Source organism: Copadichromis virginalis, linkage group LG8, assembly GCF_057382275.1.
Source record: "Copadichromis virginalis isolate Kocher_CV1m ecotype Utaka linkage group LG8, C_Virginalis_male_GT1.1, whole genome shotgun sequence".
NCBI classification, from domain to species: Eukaryota; Metazoa; Chordata; class Actinopteri; order Cichliformes; family Cichlidae; genus Copadichromis; species Copadichromis virginalis.
The window spans coordinates 6,457,857-6,480,826 of NC_140625.1; the positions used below are offsets into that span (position 1 = coordinate 6,457,857).

The following is a 22,970-nucleotide window of genomic DNA, read 5'->3' on the forward strand; positions in this document are numbered from 1 at the left end:
CCCCCCCCAAGAACCAAATCTCAGGAAAACCTGAGTCATGCAGCAAAACATACATAACATAACAAAACAAACATAACTTGCAAGTCATTCTTCATCAGAACGGTCAAATACAAAAGAAATCGAATGTTTTGGAACAGCCAAGTCAAAGTCCTGACCTTGTAATAATAGAAATACCATGAAAGTGAATATCTGGAATCCAGCTTGCTCTAAAGCTCCTCTAACCTAATGTGCAGGACAGATCGGCGGTTCCTGCAAATGTGGTTTTCGAGGGATTGTTGCACAAGGCTGTACGCAGAAAATAAGCGCTTGGGATCGCGTGCTTTTTTCCCCCTCCCAGATGGACAATATTAATTTTAATTTAATTTTAGTTTTATTTAGAAAGAGGGACAATACATATTAATGAACATAACAAATGTAAATATGCCAGATTATAGCCTTGGGCTAAAGGATGATCTTCCTCAATAATTAAATCACTAAGTCTAATATTTTCATTTTCGGCAGTTTAATTGGTCTTGTTCATGCAAATGGTAATTGTCATACTGGTTTATTGCATGACAGAAGTTTCTTGTGTTTGACTCCAGACACGCATCCTGGTGACACATGGCATCAGCTTCCTGCCTCAGGTGGATAATATAATGGTGATGGTGGATGGCCGGGTGTCAGAGATGGGCTCCTATCAGGATCTCCTCAAGCAGAACGGAGCATTCGCCGAGTTCCTCAGAAATTATGCCCTGGAGGATATTATGGAGGAGGATGAGGCCAGCGGTACAGCATTTCCTCCCCTTACATATCACCTCATGTTGGTGCAGAACGGATTGATGGTTCAATAGTATCTCATGCTGGTGTTCTGCTCTCACAGATGAGATCATTGAAGATGACGAATTGTTCCCCGATGACGCCCTTAGCAACCACACAGACATGGTGGACAGTGAACCAATGATCAATGAAGCAAAAAGAAGTTTTATAAGGTAAATTGAAAAAAACTGGATATTTAAACTTGGATGAGATAAAACGGTTGTTGCATAAACTCCAAACTTTGTCTTTTTTTTATCAGGAATTTCTCAAGAATTATATGAGCTTTTTAAAACATTAAGCAAATTGAAAAATATGGAGTCTTTTTGCACAAAATAGCAGTTGAATAAATGCATTATCGCCACCAGTTATCCTGACCCTGTTCAGTAGTGTGAGCTCATTGCCCTGTGCCCCTTTTTACAGGCAGATGAGCATTATGTCCTCAGACGGAGAGAACCCCAGGTCCCGTTCAGTAAGGAGACATGGCTGCAGCCAGCGAAAACATTCAGAGTCGCAAGACAAGAAGAAACCGCGCGAGATGGAGAAACTCATCCAGGCAGAAACGGCAGAAACCGGCCAGGTCGGTGCATCATATTTCAATTCTTTTTAACCTGCAAATATATAACTGCTCATTTTAAAGTTCTCCACCTTTGACCCACGACTGCTCAGCGTTCACTGCAACATAGCAACCTGGTATTCACTGGTTGGACCACATCGACCCCTGAATTATCTTTTGTTTTGATCCCAGGTGAAAGGAAAGGTGTACCTGGAGTACGTCAAGGCAGTCGGACCACTGCTGTCAGTGGTCATCTGCTTCCTGTACGGCTGTCAGAGCGCTGCCTCCATCGGAACAAACATCTGGCTCAGCGAGTGGACCAATGACGCCGTGACGAATAGCACCGCGGAAAATGTTCAGATGAGGGTGGGGGTGTACGCGGCACTGGGGTTTGCACAAGGTAAGACACGCTGATGCTGAATGTTTATTTAAATGCATGTATTTAATGCGGAAATGCAAACAGCTGCCATGTCGGATTGTTGAACCTGAATGCCTACTTTATACTTCCACCCTCACAGCTTTTTCTTTGTGTTTTACTGAAATAATCGGAACAGATTTGCTTTGCAGCCAGTTGAAATGCTTCTCTTTTGTACAGTAAACTCTGGAGAGATGCTGTGAGCCAAAGGAGAGTTAATCTGATTACAGCATCGTTAATTGGAATACACTGAGCATTGTTCTTGTATACAAGAGACATCCTTTTTTTCTTTAACTGCGGCTCCTTTCATGGTGAACTGCTCCCCTGACTACCTCACATTCAGGACAGAAGCTGCCCATGTCTATTTATAACAGCTGCTTTCTCGTTCTACAGTGAAACGTTCCTCCCCCTAATCAATTTTTCTTCTGCTCCTGTGGTTTAACCTAATCCCAGGTATCCTGATCATGATTGCTTCCTTCACATTAGCCATGGGGAACATCGGTGCAGCCAAGAAGCTGCACTTTAACCTGCTCACCAACAAATTCCACACGCCCCAGTCTTTCTTTGACACCACCCCTATAGGACGCATCATCAACCGCTTCTCCAAGGACATCTACGTGATAGATGAGGCTCTGCCGTCCACTGTGCTCATGTTCCTGGGCACCTTCTTCGTTTCTCTCTCCACTATATTAGTTATTGTTTTCAGCACACCCATTTTTGCTGTTGTCATAGTACCCCTGGCTGTCATATACGTCTTTGTCCAGGTACTTGGGTGGGGTCGGGTGGCAGTGTGGCTCGCGTGCCAAATGTGTCCTCTCAGTTCTTCTTTTCCTTGAAAATGTGGGGCTCTTCCTCTTCCTCAAGTGGCATGCTGCTTGCATGTTTACCGCAGCAAAATTTGTAACCGTCAGGTTTGGCTTGTTTCCTCCGTAGCCTGCAATGTTGTCCATGATGAGCACCTCCTGCTGTCATTTTTTCCTTTTCAGTTGTAAACTCACTTTGCTCTTTCTCCACAGCCAAAACACTTCCTGTCCTGCCTGCAGCTTGCTGCGATGCACATGCACACACACACCTCACAGATCACGCTCCTAAACACATTCACACCATCACTGTATCGTGAACAAAATCAAAGTCACGTCAGTCAGTTTTTAGTGATCTATACCCCCCTCTAGTGGTGAAGCACTGTTAACACAACTAAATAAACTTTATTTTTATCGAAGGCCAGTGTGACCTCACCTTCTTAGGTGAAATGATAGCAGTATCTCACATTTCTCTGTTGAAGTTAATGAAAATTTTTAATTATTTAGTCTTTTAAAATTTCCACATCTGGTAGTTTTCCATTAGATATTAAAAGTAAGCACCATGTGCACAAAAGGGAAGCATAAATGAAAGAATATGATGATAAAATGCCACTTATGAGGTGTATAAGTGGCGTAGAGGACTGACTCTGGGAAACCTGCACTGACACTGAAAGTTGCTGTCTCACAGGCTGCTCATCCATTTAACGCAGGCGTTATTGTGTTGTCACACCTGACCCCCTCCCCTCCTGTCTCGCAGGTGCGCTGCTGTTGATTAACTGCCTGCTGTGCCGGGCCTACAGTATGCTGCAGGCAGCCAAGCTCACACACCGCAACTTACTTCAGGGGGTCCTGCGAGCTCCGCAGGGCTTCTTCGAGAGCACCCCTACTGGGCGGTTACTAAACCGCTTCAGCAAAGATGTGGATGCTATAGACTCCCAGATCCCAGACAATATTGACATATGGATGCGCACTTTCTGGTACACACTGAATGTGCTGCTCATATGCTGTGCCCTCACCCCAATGTTCCTCATAGTCATAGCCCCGTTAATGGTGTTCTATTGGTGGGTTCAGGTAAATAGGAAAAGAGTCTGCTAACTCATTAATATAACATGCATGTCTGCGAGTGCTGTTGAGTGTGCGTGTGGTAGTAAACAGCTGCATGTGGTTGAGGCAGTGATCGTTACTCGTCTAGATTTAGTTGCTGTGTGGTTTGGTCTAGTCCAGTAGTCATAAATTGTTGTGGCCTTAGTCGCTCAGTGGCCAGTCTGTAGTTTAAGACTGTGTGAGCCGTAGTTATTTCAGTTGTTTTATGGGTTTAAAATGCAGCAAAACGTCAGTTAAACTGTTTTTTGCTGTAATCAACAAATGTGAATTGGATTGCAGTTAGTGCTGGGCAGTATGACCTGAAATATCTATCACACAAGTATTTGCACAGTAGATCATGTTGTTGTTCTTGTTATAGTTACTGCATGAACACATCTGACCAATCACGTCACTGCATTTGGCACTCGTATCTCAAAGCGCGCACTGGTACTGAATATAGACGTGGTAAAATAATAGTACTTTGCGAGAGACACAGCTGTACGTCTCTAAGTCAGTCAGCTCTGTGAAATGATTTCTGTGTCGTCAGATGCTGTCCCAACAATAGTAAAATAGCCCCACTGACATGCTGAGATATGTATGAAAGCTTCAACTCTGGAATCAAACCATGAAATTCTCCCCGCCGCTGCCTTCTCACGAGAATCGGATAAAACCAGAATCTCAAGTTTCTTCCTTTTCTTCTTCACAAACATCAGGACCAGCTCATTTCACGTCCACGTTATTTTTTTCAGTGAACTCGTTCGGTTCGGTGTGTGTATGTTACAAGTTCATATCTGAAAAATTCAGAATTTCGTGTCACTTTTTGCAACACACTCATCGTGTAATGGGCTTAATTCCTAAATTCCTGTCAGTTCTGATTCAAGAATTGATATGATGCCACTTTTCGTCATTTTAGCAAGTCGAATAACAAAAAGTTTTCACGTCAGTGCTCCTGCATACGAGCTTGTGAGTGAAGCATCACATTTATAAGTTATTCTTCTAAACTTTGTAGCCCAAAAAAACACCTGTTAGCCTTGAGAAACGTCTCTGTGTACCAGATATAAAGGTATACAGCCCAGCACTCGTTACAGTCGATCCACGGAGGCAGGGCTTCTCTTAGGGCAGAAATAATATTACTAACTGAAAATCAGATGTGGATAAAGAGCCGTGCATGTTTTTCCTGCTTTTAACATCGTTCAGTGTGTCAAAAAGAAACTTATCTGTTCCTCTGCGAGGTTTCATAAAGCAGTAAAGAACAGTTTTTAAGGAATTTTATTTTTCATTTCGCAAAACATATTTGGGCCTTTGCGCTTTAAATTAACTGTCATTGTTGGCCTCATACAGATATATCTGTATCATCATATATGTTGTCCCATATACACCACAAAAAAATATAATTTTGGCTACAATGCTGTCAGGTTATTTCAATAGATGTGTTGGCCCCAGCCTTGAAGGATCCAGTGTAATTTGGTTCTAGTTTGGGAGCTCGTATTACTTATTAAAAAGCTCATGCATGAACTACATTTCTTTATTTACATCCTGTTTTTTAAACAATCACATGCACAAAAGATGAGCAACTTCACCGAGGACAGGGCAAACATTTCTGCCGTGAGAGCAGCCCTTTCTAATCTGTTTAGTGGTGTTGGTGTCAGCAGCAGTGGTTAGTGTTGGTGGTATCTCTCTATAGTGTTCAGCACTGCTGTGTTAATATACGTTTTAATAAATGCTACGAGATATAATCAACACTAACATTCACAAATCAACACTAACATTCACAAAATAAATTTCTGCTGATTACGTCGTCAGTTTTAAAGACTCATAGAAAAGGTGGTTGTCTCAGTGCTCAAGCAACACTTTGTTGCCTATATGCAGTTAAAGGGCAAACTAACAATTTTAACACATGGTGTCCTTTTTACTTTTCTGGTATCAGGGTTATCTCGGCTTTCTATTGCATATCACAGGTTTATCTAACTCATCGGATGAAATTGTGCAGTGTCAGCCCTTTGGCTTTCAGTTAAGTGTGCAGGCATTTAGTTGAAGGCTCAAACAGCTGTTCAATAACTAGGTGACTAGAATATGAATGAGTATGAATCTCTTTTTGTCAGGTGCCAACTCACTACAGGTTTTTCTTATAGGATTTTGAAAGGCTTTAGGACAGGGGTGAGCAACTCCAGGCCTCAAGGATCCTGCAGGTTTTAGATGTCACCCTGGGTCAAAACACCTGAATCAAATGATTAGTTCCTTACCAGGCCTCTGGAGAAGTTCAGGACATGTTGAGGAGGTCATTTAGCCATTTAAATCAGCTGTGTTGGCTCAAGGACACATTTTAAACCTGCAGGACACTGGCCCTCGAGGCCTGGAATTGCCCACCAGGATAATACAGTTAGCCTGGAGGTGACTGGGAAGTGACACAATTTTCACAATTTAAGCTCTCTGATGCCACAGAAGATGTAGTAGATGAAGAAAGTTGTCTGTTAAACTTCAATGCTTGGCTGAATCTGAGTGAGCCCAGCAATGTGAGACTGTGTTTACGTCACAGCCTGTCGGCAGAAAATATAACTGCATATTATCCACAGAAGATTGGAAATTAACACTAACATTTCCAGAGTAATCTGACCCAACAGAAGCATGTAGATGGAGAATAACATGCGATTCTGCCAGTGCAACAAAAACGTGAGACATTTCAAGGACAATGATTCAATTCAATTCAATCCAATTCAATTTTATTCATACAGAAATTGCAGCAACAGTCGTGTCAAGGCGCTTTATAGTGTACGGTTAGATCCTACAATAATACATTCAGAGAAAAACCCAACAATCATATGACCCCCTATGAGCAAGCACTTTGGCGACAGTGGGAAGGAAAAACTCCCTTTTAACAGGAAGAAACCTCCAGAAACCTCAGGGAGGGGCGGGGCCATCTGCCGCGACCGGTTGGGGAGAGATTCACCTGGCTCCAACTCAACCTGTGATTTAAACCAGTGCCCAATTCTTTTTAATGTTGAGACTGATCGCTGGTTTGCACCTTGTGGTGAACCCTCTATATTTACTCTTGTGGCATCTCGATTTACCATAGGTGTGGATAATGATTTACGGACATCCTAAAGAGTGTTATCTACGTTTTTTTTTTTTTTTTAAACCATGGAAGGAATCCTGTGATCATTCATCCATTATCTTTGTTTTCCGCAGATGTTTGCAGATGTCTTTTTTTTTATCTTATTAAGTACACATTAACTCTTTTAGAATGAACTAAAATGTTTATTAAGCCATTAATCTTCCTACAGTCCATTGTAGTCAAAGGGAAGCCTGATTAAAGTGGGCTCATTTAGCCACATGTTGTGCCATGACCACATGAGGTATATACGTCTCATATTCTAACCTTTTCCTGTGTAACTAATAAAAATATCTATAACGTAGGTTACTTATCAAGTCATATTTCACATCATGAACATATAAAACTGTCTATACGATTTATTTCTTTTTTAATAAATAAAATGGAATCTTTCATTTCAAATGTGGCATAAAGGGCAAAAATGATAAAAGTTGCGTCACTGCCCAAAGATTTGCTTACCCAACTCTCAGTTTGTCTTTAAGGGAATATTCTGTGTCCTCACTACGTGATACTAACTGCACACTCACACAACTAATATCAGCTTAACAGTAACACTAAATGTTGTTCCTGCAGCTTTGTCATGGCATCCACTTTGCATCGCTTGTCTCTCTGCCATATTCGTCTTTAATCTCACTGTGCTCAGAAACTACCAAATACTCAGAAAAGCAGAACTATCGCTTCAAGCTTCTAACACTTTCAGAAATATTACGGCTGTTTGTGTATAAATTTGATTTGGATGCAGATATATGTGTAATGAAAAACAAAACACCTGCAGATAAAAATCACCTGTTCTGTCAGCTTTGCGGATTTTATCAGTGAATCTTGTTATTTGTATTAGTTTAATATGCTTAAATGCTTAAAAGCTCAGGGTCAAATATCTGCAGTTGTTTTGTTAACATAGGCTTTCTTCATTACTCTGTGTGGGTGTGCGTGTGTATGCGTGTGAGCCTGTATTTGCATCATATTTAAACATATCTGAGCACGTGGAAAGCCTTGTTGTGTTTTAACATTGTCTGTTTTTCTCCCCCTCAATGCTTGTAGAGATTTTACGTTGCCACGTCTCGGCAGCTAAAGCGTCTGGAGTCGGTCAGCCGCTCTCCCATATACTCCCATTTCTCTGAGACCATCACTGGCTGTAGTGTAATCCGAGCATATGGCAGGCACTCTGCCTTTGTTCTGATGAGTGATATCAAAGTGGATGAGAACCAAAAGAGTTACTACCCTGGTATAGTGTCAAACAGGCAAGTATCCTGCTCCAGCAGAGAAGCAGCTGTGTTCCAGTCTTGAGTTCTTGTGTCGCTCTGTGCACAGCCACTGCATGTAAAAATTCTGCGTCTCTGTTTGGCTGATTCTTTCTGCTTTGAATTTTGTTTCAAATTGTGGCTGCACATAATCTGTTACTTATGGAGCCCCTAAAGTTCTATAAGGTGGGTTTTTTAAAAATCTCATTGTCTCGTGTGCACAAATGGCGAATATCTAGTGTTTATAACTATAGAAAGGTAAGGAGTACTCATGCTCAAAGACTTCTTCTCTTCTATTCAGCCTTAAGTTTGAGTGACAAGATGAGAAAATCAATCCTGCTCGTGTCTGTAGGTTTATTATGGTTAACTACAATGACTGTTTAAACTCAAATTGCACAGTGAAATTTTGGTGGCTTCTAACAAAGCTTAGCAAATCGTTTGCACCTGTGTGCAGCTTTTATGATAAGCTAAGCTAACTGGGTGTAGCATAGGTAATATTCAACTCAATTCAATTTTATTTATATAGCGCCAAATCAACAACAATCGCCTCAAGGTGCTTTATATCGTAAGGTAGACCCTACAATAATAGATACAGAGAAAAACCCAACTATCATTTGACCCCCTATGAGCAAGCACTTGAGCAAGCACTTGAGCAAGGCGACAGTGGGAAGGAAAAACTCCCTTTTAACAGGAAGAAACCTCCGGCAGAACCAGGCTCAGGGAGGGGCGGGGCCATCTGTTGGGGTGAGAGAAGGAAGACGGGATAAAATACGTGCTGTGGAAGAGAACCAGAGATTAATAACAAGTATTGTTCAATGCAGAGAGGTCTATTAACACATAGTGAGAAAGGTCAAGGTCAATATCAAAATTCTCACCTGATCCTTTTTTAAGAAAAAAGCAGATTTTCTAACATCTGTCCATCTTATTGGAAAGATGGCGTTAATGTGAAACACTGTCTGAGTGCAAAGAGTGAAAAGCACAAAAGGAATTCGCACACTGTCTATACACACATAAGAAAATATACTGTACTTACTATAGTGTTGCTCCACAATAAATAATATTTCTAAAACTTGTGGCTCTATCAATGGCACTGCCCCTTGTATCCCAGTAATGAGTATAAGTCATTATTGTCGTAACACGAGGTGCTGAATTATCCCGTGTTTTAGTTTCTCAGGTGTTCTTAAGGTCAACTGCATCTGCTGTTTTACAGGTGGCTCGGAGTGCGAATTGAGTTCATTGGAAACTGCATTGTGTTGTTTGCTGGCCTGTTTGCGGTGACAGGAAAGGACAGTCTTAGTCCCGGCCTCGTGGGTCTGTCGGTGTCCTATGCTCTACAGGTACTACTACAGCTATTGCAAGAATATGACCTAGATATCTCATTTAACCAGTAATAATGTCACTTTATAGCATTTTTTATATTTATAATGCTTTCTCAGTAAAGCTGCAGTCACTGGTATTTTTACCATGGATCAAATCAGTGTTTTATCCTCTTAGCCTATTGTTTGCTTGAAATACAGAGCGCTATAAGTGTTCTCAGTATTGCCTCTTATCACTTTATCAGTTACTTTTAACTTTATGAAAACTCATGTTTGTTGTTTAGCAAAGCATCTTAATTTATTTCAAATTTTAGTTTCTAGCATTTATCCTTTTAAATATTTTATCATCTGTGCCTCACAGTTACTACTCTTCTGATCTATAATGTGCTTGAGAAATTTCAGTGTTTACAGACTGTTGCTTAAAGAAGAGGGGGGTGTTGCACAGTGGTAAACATGGATCTGTCTCTGTATTTTTGAGATATGTTGCTGTCATCAAATTAAGAATGAGCTTCATTTTCTCACTTAAAGCAGATCATTGCTTTCTGAATGTATCTGCATTTTACTCTGTATCACAATTTTATTGGATGGGGTTGTTTAGTAACATCATTTATCCTTTTGCTCAGTTTTAGCTAATAAACCTTACTTTACTTGCATGCTAACGCTTCCCTTGAACTTCACCAAATATTATACAGCTTTAATTGAATGAAGTTATATGTGAATAAGTCTTCATATTGTAAGTTCAGCTCGTTAGTATCTAGTTGAGCTGCTTCACGTTCATGTGAAGGGCCTACTTGTTTTCTGCTCAATTTAAAACTTTTTCCTTTTCATTTTGTCTTAATGTCTTTTATGTAAGTCATTTTTTATTTACAAGGCTCTGGAAGTTGTTTTGCTTTGCCTTACTTTGCTGTAGTGGACACACAGCATCCCTTATTGTAAATTTCTGGAGTGTTTCATAAGGCATTGTTTCAATAGGTGACCATGTCTTTGAACTGGATGGTGCGGATGACTTCAGAACTGGAGAACAACATAGTAGCAGTGGAGAGAGTGAAGGAGTACTCTGAGACCAAGACAGAGGTATGTCATGAATCCCTTTAAGCACCTTTCTAATACTCTGTGAAGATGGGACTGTTCATGTGTTTGCTTTTAAAGTGGTGTTGGCTTTGTGCTACGGTTAAAATGTAGGAATTTAGCCACGTTAAAAAAAAAAAAACCTGCCTTGTTGCTCAACTCTGCAACACAAGACCTATAAACTGTAACTAGTTCCAGAAATGTTAGCTTACCTGCTGCCAACAAGGGCCCCTCTGTTGCAGAGAAACAGGGCACTTATACTGTACAGAGTGTACTTTTTCAGTAGCCATCACAGAAAGCGCGCCTTCTGTGCATTAGTTGGTGTAGCTGTTATTGAAAGCCTCTGTTTGAAGCATCCGGTGCATCCCAGAGGTGAAATAAATATTTGGCAGCTCCGAGTGGCTGTGCAAAGAAGTACAGCTCTCTGACTTCTTAGCCTGATAAACAAATCGGTTCTGGTCCAAGCCAAATAGGCTAATGAGTTGCTCAGAAAGTTTTCCTACCATGAAGAGCTGTGTTTGTGTTTACAGGCCCCCTGGGAGGTGGAGGACAAGAAGCCCCCACCTGAATGGCCCATGCAGGGGAATGTGGAGTTCAACGACTACAGCGTTCGGTACCGAGAGGGACTGGACCTCGTTCTGAAGGACATCACGCTAAGAGTCAAGGGAGGAGAGAAGGTGTGGGGAGGATATGCCGAGATGATTTATTTATCAGTGCAGAATAATGGCTCAGTGGGGTGTTCAACACAACTCCGTGTGTTTCTGCGCAGATCGGTATCGTAGGTCGTACGGGGGCCGGCAAGTCTTCGATGACGCTCTGCCTCTTCAGATTGCTGGAAGCTGCGGGAGGCGAGATCACCATCGACAACGTGAAGATATCAGAGATAGGCCTGCACGACCTGCGGTCTAAACTCACCATCATTCCACAGGTACGACTGTCAAATTCTGCCTGAATGAAGCACCTGTATGTTTGAAAAGGATTATATGTCAGTATTTGTGCGAATAATCTTAATTTTCCAATGAAATATGTACAGTTTAGATCTCATACATCAACAGGAAAAAAACTAAACTAAATGATTCAGAGTAGTAATTACAGTATAAAAAGCATCTATTTACTTCTAACACTTATTAGGGTCTGGTATAACTCAAGGACCAAAACTTTTAAGCCAATGCGGACATAGCGCAGTTAATATTATTAACTGTGATATCTGCTACTGCTGTCTCAAGCTCTATATTCCACTATCTCTAGTCGGGAAACATCTGAAATCACCAGTCAAACAGCCCCCTGTGAGCAGCCACTTGGCGACAGTGGGAAGGAAAAGCTCCCTTTTAACAGGAAGAACCAGGCCATCTGCCCCTCCCTGAGCCTGTTATTGTAAAAATGTTATTGTAAAAATTGTTCAAAGATTATGTGAAAACAGCTTGAGTCACATAAACGGGGTTATTTAGATTGTTGTTATGTTGACTGAGGCTCTGGAGACTGCTAATTCTTAATTTAGTTGCTGATCTGTCTGTGTGCTGTAAACTAAAGCTAGTGCTTTGCACCTTACCAGTGATACCCACCACCACCCTGCACCCACCCAAGTTCACCCTGCCACTCTGTAGCATCGAATAATATCAGAGTGAGAGCCCAGCTGAATGTCCATCTGTCGGTTTTCCTTTCCAGCCAGGGTTGTGGTAGCTTATTCCTGCTCACCTGTGTTTCTGTGTTTGCCTCAGGAGCCTGTGCTGTTCTCTGGGACACTGAGGATGAACCTGGACCCTTTTGAGAAGTACAGCGATGAAGAGGTGTGGAAAGCCCTGGAACATTCTCACCTCCACAAGTTTGTCAGTAACCAGGCAGCAAAACTGGACCTCGAATGTTCAGAGGGAGGAGAGAACCTCAGGTACGTTCAGAGACAAAGAAGCACGGTGAGCAAGGCTTGTCTGTAAATGCTGTTTCACCTACTGGATTTTGGTGTCTCCAGTGTGGGCCAGAGGCAGCTAGTGTGTTTAGCTCGAGCCCTCTTGAGGAAGACCAGGATCCTCATCCTGGATGAAGCTACTGCTGCTATCGACCTGGAGACAGATGACCTCATCCAATCCACCATCAGGACTCAGTTTGAAGACTGCACCGTCTTCACCATTGCACACAGACTCAACACAATAATGGATTACACAAGGTTAGTACCTTACCGATTACTTTGAAGGGAAAATGCACCACCTGCTTTTCCTTTTTTCTGTCATATATTTATATGTACTGTTACAATGGTGAACGCTCATAGACGATGGATATCCTTAGTATGGTCATCTCAGGAACAAAACTGTGGTTATAGCCGACCTGCTGTTCAACTCTTTTTTTTTGCAAGGGAGAGCCATTCTTATCATCCTTGGCTTAAAGGGAGGATGCCCTCAAAGAGAATGTGGCTAAAACATCTATTATTCATTATTTTGAATCATGCAAAGCTACTCTAGTCAGGTCCCAGGGGCAGAAATGGGCCACTTTAAAACTATTTTAGAAATAGCTGCTCATTATTTTGAAGTAAGTGAGATTTTTAGAACTGTAACACACAATACTGATGCTTTTCTACCAAAAGCAAAGTAGGAGTAAATTTGATAATGTGATGTGTGTGTAAAAGAAAATAAGAATGTACTGATTTAAAACCTGTATAGGTCTTGTGAATGAATCACACTCTCTTCCTCTCTTCTTACAGAGTGCTGGTGTTGGACAAGGGACGGATAGCTGAGTTTGATACTCCTACAAACCTTATATCTAAGAGAGGAATCTTCTACGGCATGGCTAAAGATGCAGGACTGGCACAGTAGAACTGCCTTTTTGTCCCGATGTTGTAAACCAGAGTCTGGAATTCAGCTCAGTTCACTTCAGTCTGAGTCTGTTTGAAACCTGGCAGTGGAACTGAAGAATACTTTCTGTGTGCACTTGTTATCATTTTCAGGAACCTTATTGCTCTCTTTGAATGAATCCTGAGCTCCTCTACAGACTTGGGTCCTTTAGCACTTGCAAGTAGTTGCAGCGTCTGTCAAAAACACATCAGGACATAAACAAATGTTTCAGTAGGAAGTTTCTGGCTCTGATTGTCCTGCAAGTAAAAAAAGCCATAAGTGCAAATGTCATTTGAGCCAAGTCTGCTCTCTAGTGCCTTCTGCCAGTGGGATAAAGAAAGCCAGTGAATGTATCGTTTTCTAATCGGCTCTCTGCTGCAAAACAAACAACACGACAACAAAAAAAGGAGGACCTTTTTAATGTCATATTTTCTACAAAGAAGAATAATGTGCCACTGTACCTTTCACATGAGAAAAACCCTACATTTTTGTGATGAACCCACTTATTTTTGTACTGCACTATTATTTAAGCTACTTTTAAAGAATTGTCTTATCTAGGGAAGTGTGCTCAGTTACTTATGTGATTCTTCTGTGAACCAAATCTATAAAAACTTGAATTATGTACCACCAAAATATGTAATATGAAAATGCCTTTATATATAAAAAAGGAAGAACGAAATTGTTGTGCTGTCTCTAAATGGTGCTGGGGTATAAAACCTTCTGATTTTTGTTTCTGCTTATTGAAGTCATGGTTCCAGATGGGATTGTCATTTGCATGCCAAAGGGTCAAATATGATATGACTTTAACATTTTACAATCAAGACATTTTACAATCAAGATATTTGCTTTTTATGTTAAAGAGGCTGCTTGGGGTTTATTTTGTTTTAGCCATATGTCTGATTTTTTTTTTTTTTTTAAACGCTGCCTTTCAAATGAAAACCTTTACGTTTTTCCACTTGGGTGTGGAACCTTTATCCTAGATGGGTTGCTGTGACCTCGTGGATGCTAAGAGATTAATGTGCTCTGTTGTTAGTTTGGGCACATAACAGGTTTGTTGTAAACTGGTTATTCTAGCCCAGGTGTGTCAAACATAAAACCCAGAGGACTATATTAACTATATTTTCTTAAGAGCCACCACAACCCTATCTGCAGTTTTACCCATATATTTCTTACAAGTCCAAAGAGCCTTTCTGAACTTCTTTCATTTTCTACAGCAACTTCTCTGTGATGCAGAAAAACCTGAATTATAGAGGCCCTTAATTTGTGCAGCTAAAGTTCTGGGAAGGGAAGCTTCACTGGTTGCGGCGGCAGTTGTCGTCTGGCGCTATGGAAATGAATGAATTGGTCCAACCCACTTAAGGTCAAAGTGGGCTGCATGTGGCTGAGATGAGTTTGACGTCCCTCCACTAACCCAATAGTGAAACTGAACAGCTTGTTGGAAGATTGACTTGTTTTTTGTTTATCTGAAAAATATATTTAGAATTACTCATATTTTAAGCCCAGCCAATCCTGCTTACCAAGTCTAAAATGTTACACATTCATATCAAGTGTTCTTGTTGTTGGTTGCAACTCGTCACATACTCACAACACTGAAGAACATTTCATGACCGAAACACCACAACAACAGAAAAACCTGAAGAAAATAAAACATAATGCGTATCTGAAAGGTTACCATCATCTTTTGGGACATTTGTAATAAAGATTTAATAAATCATCAGTAATGATAACGCCATTGCAAGAAAATGTATCATATCAGCTTCTGCAGGAGTCTTTGTTTAGTGTCTGATTCTAGTTAATCTCAAAGCATCCACCAGATTCAGGGTGACCGTCGAGGGCCGGTGTCCACCTGAATCAAATGATTAGTTCATTACCAGGCCTCTGGAGAACTTCAAGACATGTTGAGGGGGTAATTTAGCCGTTTAAATGAGCTGTGTTGGATCAAGGACACATTTAAAACCTTGAGGCCTAGAATTGCCCACCCCTGGTCTAGGGTTAGGGGTTGGGTTAAAGCCCACCCCTTTAAACAACCAAACAGAAAAGCCTTAAAAAAAAACCAAAATATTAATAGGTTTAAAAAAAAGGATGGTTTAATTCTTGGGTTTTTCTACCAGATGAGAGTTCTTCGAAGACCTTATTTGTAGAATTTAGGAGTAGTATGTAAGTGGGAACTTTTTGTGTGCACATACATGCAAATGTACCAATTATATACTACTCACATGGGTTGAAGTGTGCAACTAATTTTTCTTCCACATTTTTGTGGGGATATTTATTGGCAAAGATAATAAAAGAAACCCAGAAAGTTCTTTTAAAGTTACCAGCACCAGGGTCAATCCGTTTGGAACTCGGGAATACAGGTGTGGATGAATTATATGAAGTGAAACTTGTTAGAGTTAACCTTTAAGCAAAGGTTGCATTGACCTGATAAAAAGGGATGCAGACGGGACTTTCAGAATATCTTACACAGCGGCCTAAAAATCCAAATGGGGTCTCAGTGGTCACAGGGATTACTGCTTTGGAAGGCAAATCAGTTCTATAATTGGTTATGTGACTCTGGAGAAGCCTTAGTTTAAAAAATGTATGCTGATGATGTCCAGAGGGTTGTTCCATTCAAGTTGTGGCTAATGAATCATTCCCATGTAGCCTTGTAGTCAGTACAGATTTCTTAAATTAGATCTTTTACATATTTGGAATTTTTTTTCCAGGTAAAACAAAACAAGACTGTTTCAGTTGTGCTTTGTGTGAATGTCATTTATACAGTGATGCAGCAAAGATTTATTTATTTTTTTACAATTAAGAAGAGACAGTGTTGCAAATCACCAGTTTTTGGGGGGTAATCTAACGTCAGTGCCAGTCATTATGTAATTATTCCAACCATCCACTAGAGTGTGCTCACACTCAGTCAGCAAGCCAGGAAAGTGACTGTTGCCCCAACTTCTTCACTTACAACTGAAGGAACTTGTGTTTTTTCCTTAATGTATCCTAACAGGCAAAAATATGGTAATTTTACTACAGTGCTGGTAGAAACTAATACAAAAATACAATAAATTAAAATCTAATAAGACAAGAGAGTTAATGTAAGAGCTTTCCTAACTGTGGATCAAGAGGGATTTGTTGCTTTTTCTATTGTTTTATACATTGATTCTGTGGATATGTTATTGGAAATTGGGTTGTCTGTTCTCAGAACTGATTGGGGATTAAGAGAAAGTAGGAAGAGAGACCATGACGGGGCAAAGAAGAGAAGTTCACCTTAGATTCCTTACAGCAAGATGTCTCTTGCCCCACACACAGAAACACTGCAGTTAACATTTCTCAGTATTTTTCCCTGGCACACACCTTTCTTTGTCTCCAACATGCTAAAACTGATAAATGTTGATAGGGCGGCATGAATGAAAGCTGTGCTGCCAGCTTCCTTGATAAGGTCCCTGCCTATTGGCACAGATGTACAGAATCGGACCCAGAGGTGAGAGGAAGATTAATAACAACTTTAGCACAACAGTGATACAGCAAGAAGGTTTGAGTGTTATTTTTTGATGCCTTGTCAGAATGTTGCTCAGTATTGCTCAATATCGGAGTACCAGACAGAGCAAGATGTTCTTTTGATATGTCTAAGCCACCCACAGATGTCAGGAAATTCATAGAAGAGGCCTAGATTTTTGAGAAATGCATAACTGGTTTTAAATTGAAAAATGAATAGGCTGACATTAGTCAGATTTTACTGTAATATAAAGCTAGAGTCAGTTTCCTGGTAGCTTCTTTTGGCATATACACTGTAGATGTGTAGGTGGGGGTGGCTGCATATATAAGAATCAGTCCATTTACCATTTGTAAATGAGGGGCCACAACATTAAAGGTCGCCACAGCAGATGGATGATGATATGAGATAATGTGTAGTGTTTGATTTGGCACAGATTTCTTAAAAAAAACGAAGTATATATATATATACTTTTTTTTAATGCCAGATGCCCTACTTCTGCTGATATCGCTTTAACCAAACATGCAGATGTTTGCTAAAGATGCTGAAGTCAAAGTTGTTTCTTTGGATTTTGTTTTACTTCACCAACCTGTTGCTAAATTCTTCAAAATACTTTTTAAAATTTTTGTACAACCCAAAGGTCTAATGTCAGCCAGCTGAGCTTCATTACTGGGGTAATCTCAAAAACTATGATGATGTTTTGTCTCTTCTACTTTGACAGGTGTTGACTTTAATAGTCTAAATAAAAAAAACTGATATCAAAGCTTGTAATCCTCACATAACCTCTCACCCGAGGGCGTGCCATTTCATGATTTTGTAATTTTCCTGACACCTGGAGAATTTTTGTGATTCTACAAAATAAGCTTATTATTTGTAGCCCCAAGATGTGTCTGGCCTTACTGAGTTTGACAACAGTTAACAGCTTACAATCCTCCCTCATTATGAAACCTCTCATTTGTAACTCTTTCTGTCCTGGGGAGAGCGACAGGTATTTTCACCTGTGTACACGCACACATTTTGCCCCTAGTGAATATCCTATAACAATAAGTACAGTAAGCTGCCCCAACCACAAACACATATCCAGTAAACACTAATATAAGGTGACATAGTGAATCATGGAGAATATGGGAATATGTTTTTTATGATTAGCACTGAAATGGACCTAAAATAATCCTTCTACAGGATCCGGAGCATGGCAAGATCCAGATAAACAAGGCTTTATTTATTAGCTTGTCATACACACACGCACACAGGTTTACACAAAAATCACCATGTCTGCATGAAGAACAAACAATCTCCTGCACACACATACTTAAACTCAGCATGAGTCCACCGTTATTGCACTGGAAGGCAGTCTAATAGCTACCCTGTCCTCAGCTGAACTGTGGAGGAAACGGTTTACACAGGAAAGGACTGAAGAAATGATAATAACAACTTCATTCATTAAACATGGTGCCAACTCTCACGCCCACTGCAGAGCACACCTTCAAAGTATTTTTTTTCCCCGTTTTTGAGTTGCACTGTCCTCATCTCACCTCTGCTGGTTTGCCAGTCGGACTTGTTAAGGAACGAAAAGCTGGACTCATGTTTTCTATTTTAAGTCTTGGATATGAACCCAAACCCAAATGAGTACTTACGTTTTGGGTGATAACCTGTTTCAGTGCTCCAATTAAGCTTTGTTCTTGTCAAATAATGTCCTCAAGCCAAGATTCAGAGACCGTTTTTTTTTTCTTTTCTGGAATTTAAGAACAAGTCTGTACATTTGCATAAATTCAAAGTAATCCTGTGTACAAAGACATGCTTTGTAGGATGTATGCAGACGGCTGAAGAATGTGGACTGTATAAATGGAAAACTGTGCTACGTGGAAAATAGAGATTGTTGTGCAACACCAGTCACGTATCACAGATTGCATGCATTTACAGAGACAAGAAAAAGTCCACAGAGTGTGCAATGTATCAAGCAGGTAGAAGCATGAACTTGTACATGGCTAAAATGGCTTTATTGAGCTCAGGCTGCAAGTTATCATGTTTTACACAGTGCAGAAAGTCTATTAAAGTGAGGAACAGTATATAATCAGCTACGTCAGTGTGTTTCATGGAATCCCAATGAATGCAATCACATTGAAATGGATTCTGTTTATAATTGTTGTTATCGACATCATCATTATGTCTAACCTGAAGGAAATGTACTGCATTTATTAGTGCTGATCACAAAGTACTGCAGGTCACAATTTCCCTTTATTTGGCCCATTATAGATTTTTACAAACAGTTGTCTTTAATATTAAGTAATGAAAAAATTAAGCATATTAGAATAAAATTATAACTATGACATGGTTTTGTTTTCTTTAAAAATGCAGTCTTTTCCAAGAGCATATTGTGTTTGTTAAAATATGAGTTTCAACATCTGTAAAAAAAAGAAAAGAAAAATCCTCTAAATGATTTCACCCAGATAAATTTAGCTGTTGCAAATATGCTTAAATGATGAACAGTTAAAATATGAATCGTTTAAATTTTCATTATTTCAGCTGTTGTCGTTTTATTTTGTGTAAAAGTGACTCATTTTTCTTATATATGTGTGTGTGTGTGTGTGTGTGTGTGTGTGTGTGTGTGTGTGTGTGTGTGATATAAGTAATATTCTATATTCACAGTATGTAAAGGCAAAGTACATCACTTCTTGTTACCTGTAAGAACCGCAGCTTTAATTCAAACAGTCTGAATGTGTGTTAACATGTGTTTTTTGCTGTTTTGCAGTCGTTAAATAATAAGAACTACATTTTTTGTAAGCTGAAAAATGCCTTTGAGACTTTTTTATTCCGTGCGTCATAGTGCACGGTGCGCCCTGGCGCCGGCGGGGACCGCAAAGGGTTAAACGGGGTTACCAGCAATCCTTTTCACAGGCAGGTGCCCCGCCAGCTTTTCGCTTTTTTTTTAAGCTTCTTTCAACATCTAAGGAGAAACTCATAACTGTCATTTTGCGAGTTACTTGGCGCGTCTTGTTAGCAGCGATGGCGGAGGGTTGGTGGTATAAATAGAGAAGTGAATTTATCAACTGACACACATCGCACGGACTCTGGAGACTGATGCGCTTTGACTCGTTTGCACACCTGCCTTTATTTCGAGAACAACTGATTTACAGCCGGATCACAGAAACACACATTACTTTGTTCGTTTGGTTGTTTTAACTTTCAGCACTTGTTGAATTGCGCGCCGCTCTGAAGATGTGGTGGATGCTGTTTCCGCGCTGGATCTGGTTCCTGACGTGTGTGTCAGTGTGGATGGAGCTCCAGGTCGGAGTTTTGACCCACATTGACTATACGCACGGGGGGATCTGCCCCAATGATATGAACCCCAACCTGTGGGTAGACGCCATGAGCACCTGCACACGAGAGTGTGAATCTGACCAGGTAATGTCATGGCAGTAACTTGGAATGAAAGCTTATCGTGGTTTGTTTTATTTTTTGTTAATAGTGCATGTGGGATTTTCAAATAGAGTGAACAAAAAAGAAAGAAAGAAAAGTCAGGATAGCTATATTATTGTGATGGTAGTGTGCCACATTGTTTGATGTCCTTGGTTTTGTTTTTTATCAAATTGACTAAACTCAAAATACAAGTGCACAAAAATGATGACAGACTCTGTAATTATGACTGTAGAAAAAGAACAATTACACATTTATTTACTTTATTAGAATATGTGCCTTACTGGTGCAATATTTCTGTTTTATTTCTATTTAATTTGTAAATATCATATCATGCATGACTCTTTCTAGTTGTAGTTATTTTTCAGCTGCTTCTGTTTTAGGTATGTAAGTTGCTTTTGACTTTTTTAACTGTTTATATCTCACATGGAAAGTTTAGTTTTGTTCCATCTTGGATTCAAAGCACCTTTCCCCCCCCCTTCTCCTCTTGCAGGAGTGCGAGTCCTATGAGAAGTGTTGTCAAAATGTGTGTGGGAATCGAAGCTGTGTGGCAGCCCGTTATGTGGATGGAAAGAAGGGCCCCGTGGGAATGCCAAAGGAAGCAACCTGCGCCGGTTTCATGTGCACTCAGCAGGGCTCTGAGTGCGACATCTGGGACGGTCAGCCGGTGTGCAAATGCCGGGACCGCTGTGAGAAGGAGCCACATTTTACCTGCGCCTCTGACAGCATGACCTACTACAACAAGTGCTACATGGATGCAGAGGCGTGCTCCAAGGGCATCACCCTGACTGTTGTCACGTGCCGCTTCCATCTGATGTGGCCCAACACAAGCCCTTCTCTCCCCCAGGTGACCACTCTCCGGCCAACCACTGCGACCCTTCAGGCGACTATCCCACCCACCACCGAGCCTCAGCCACCTGTACTGATCAGCAGCCCCACTCCACAGACTGTGAATGTCGGGGAAACGGCAAGCTTCCTGTGTGACATCATCGGTCGCCCCCGGCCTGAGATCACATGGGAGAAGCAGATGCCTGATGGGGTAGAGAGGGTTCTCATGAGGCCCAATCATGTTAGGGGTAACATGGTGGTCACAAACATCGGTCAGCTTGTCATCTATAACGCCCAGCTGCGCGATTCAGGGGTCTACACCTGCACGGCTCAGAACCCATCCGGTTTAGTGCAAGCCAAACACCCATTCACTGTGCTGCCCACAGAGTTACACAGAACTCCTGAACCCAAGAACCAGACCCGCTGCCTGCCTGACGAATGTCTGAAACCCCTTGACAGCGCAGATGATTGTGGGAGTGAGCTGCAGAAAGTCAGCTGGTACTACGAGTCCAAATCCAACAACTGCTTCTCCTTTACGCACTGCCACAACAGCAGCCAGCAGCCCAGGAAGGTGTTCCAGACATACGAGGAGTGCATGCAGTGCTGTGGTCCAGAACTGTCGGGCCCCTGTGGGCTCCCCACCCTGCAAGGCCCCTGCAAGGCATACGAGCCGCGGTGGGCGTACAGCACCACCCTACAGCAGTGTCAGTCCTTCATTTACGGCGGTTGTGAAGGAAATGACAACAACTTTGAATCTAAAGAAGGCTGCGAGGAGATGTGCCCCTTCCCCAAAAACCAAAACTGCAAGGCCTGCAAGCCGAGAGGCAAGATGGTGACGAGCTTCTGCCGCAGCGACTTCGTCATCCTGGGTCGCATGTCTGAGCTGACAGAGGAGAAAGACTCAGGCCACGCCCTCGTGACTGTGGAGGAGATCTTCAAAGATGAGAAGATGGGTCTCCGCTTCTTTGGCAAGGAGCCCCTTGAGGTCACTTTTATCAACATGGACTGGAACTGCCCATGCCCCAACATCACAGCTGCTGCTGCAGAGGGCCAGGTCATCATCATGGGCAATGTCAGCGATGGCATGGCCATCCTTCAGCCTGAGAGTTACGTGGGAGCATCTAGCCCTCGTCGGGTACGGAAACTGAAAGAAGTCATCTCTAAGAACACATGTGACATTCTCAAAGCGATCACCAACAGCCCTCAGTAGGGCTAATATCTGTACATAATGTTAAGCTGTTATATTCTGAACATTGCCCACAGTACTGTCGAGATCTTTTGAGCATTCTAGCTACATTTGGAGTTCTTAATGTTTCACTATGATGTTGTTTATGTTTTGTGTTGTCAGTTTGCAGGGAAGCATTTCTTTGTCCAGCCATTGGAGTTATTAACCCAAATGCCATGTAAGTGAACACAGGAGAGTTACCTTACTCTGCCCTCCCTCATATCCTCTCTGACCTATGCAGAAATATAGCTTGTAGACGTTTGGCATCAAAGCATGAAACAATTTGAACTCTCCATTTTAAATACTTGTTATGTGACCAGGAACTTTTAACATCCTAACATTTACTCGGTGTGGCACACCAGGACATGTGCCATACTGCATATGCAGTATGACTGCATAGATTTCATCCAAAAGAATGAGTTGTAAAATATTCTATTTACCACATTTTCTCCAAAGCAGCTGCTCATTTTATATCGTCCTTCTCTTATTTCTTGGGTATTTATTACCATGGAAGCTTGTCTTTGATTTTGTACCTCACATCCTCTCTGAAATCAAGTGGACTTTTGTATTTTGTGTAATGTATAAAGAAAATAAACATTTGGGATCTTCTCTTTCCTCCTCATTTCTTGTCTTGTAACACCATATTATGAGGGATTATAGGGCACAGTCATAATTTTTACTTTTTACTTTTTAAGGCTAACAGGAGTGCGGAACCAGATTTGGTGCCTTTGTACCTGTTGTGATGACAGACAGCAGCTTCTCTGTGTACTGTACCTGTGTAGCTCCGCTGACAGGTTGTGATAAAAGAGACTTGGGAATAGCATAT

The 22,970-nt window shown here is 41.1% G+C and overlaps 2 protein-coding genes across 3 annotated transcripts in view; both read left to right on the forward strand.

The window, feature by feature from the left end:
* The window catches only part of abcc3 (ATP-binding cassette, sub-family C (CFTR/MRP), member 3), a 54,879-nt gene extending 40,617 nt beyond the window's left edge, over positions 1–14,262 (forward strand). Inside the window, exons 19-31 of one of the 2 annotated variants that reach the window (XM_085465511.1) lie at positions 582–765; positions 860–968; positions 1,216–1,372; positions 1,541–1,748; positions 3,321–3,634; positions 7,797–7,996; positions 9,207–9,333; positions 10,285–10,386; positions 10,911–11,057; positions 11,150–11,308; positions 12,099–12,265; positions 12,347–12,541; positions 13,073–14,262. In XM_085465511.1, coding sequence (XP_085321637.1) covers positions 582–765; positions 860–968; positions 1,216–1,372; positions 1,541–1,748; positions 3,321–3,634; positions 7,797–7,996; positions 9,207–9,333; positions 10,285–10,386; positions 10,911–11,057; positions 11,150–11,308; positions 12,099–12,265; positions 12,347–12,541; positions 13,073–13,184 — 2,181 coding nt within the window. In that variant the 3' untranslated portion in view covers positions 13,185–14,262. Of the gene's footprint in view, positions 1–581; positions 766–859; positions 969–1,215; positions 1,373–1,540; positions 1,749–2,216; positions 2,528–3,320; positions 3,635–7,796; positions 7,997–9,206; positions 9,334–10,284; positions 10,387–10,910; positions 11,058–11,149; positions 11,309–12,098; positions 12,266–12,346; positions 12,542–13,072 lie in introns of both variants that reach the window. The other variant, XM_085465512.1, reaches the window with a different exon arrangement.
* Positions 14,263–19,655: 5,393 nt separating this feature from the next.
* Positions 19,656–22,753, forward strand: wfikkn2b (WAP, follistatin/kazal, immunoglobulin, kunitz and netrin domain containing 2b). The gene is made up of 2 exons (XM_085467193.1): positions 19,656–20,079; positions 20,585–22,753. The coding sequence occupies exons 1-2, from the start codon at positions 19,894–19,896 to the stop codon at positions 22,127–22,129; spliced, it is 1,731 nt and encodes a 576-aa protein (XP_085323319.1). The 5' UTR covers positions 19,656–19,893; the 3' UTR covers positions 22,130–22,753.
* Positions 22,754–22,970: the final 217 nt, after the last annotated feature.

Excerpts from the sequence above, each read along its gene's own strand:
- wfikkn2b (XM_085467193.1), top strand. The coding sequence starts at position 19,894 with ATGTGGTGGATGCTGTTTCCGCGCTGGATCTGGTTCCTGACGTGTGTG. Across the intron at positions 20,080-20,584 it reads GAGAGTGTGAATCTGACCAG|GAGTGCGAGTCCTATGAGAA; the intron begins GTAATGTCATGG and ends CTCCTCTTGCAG.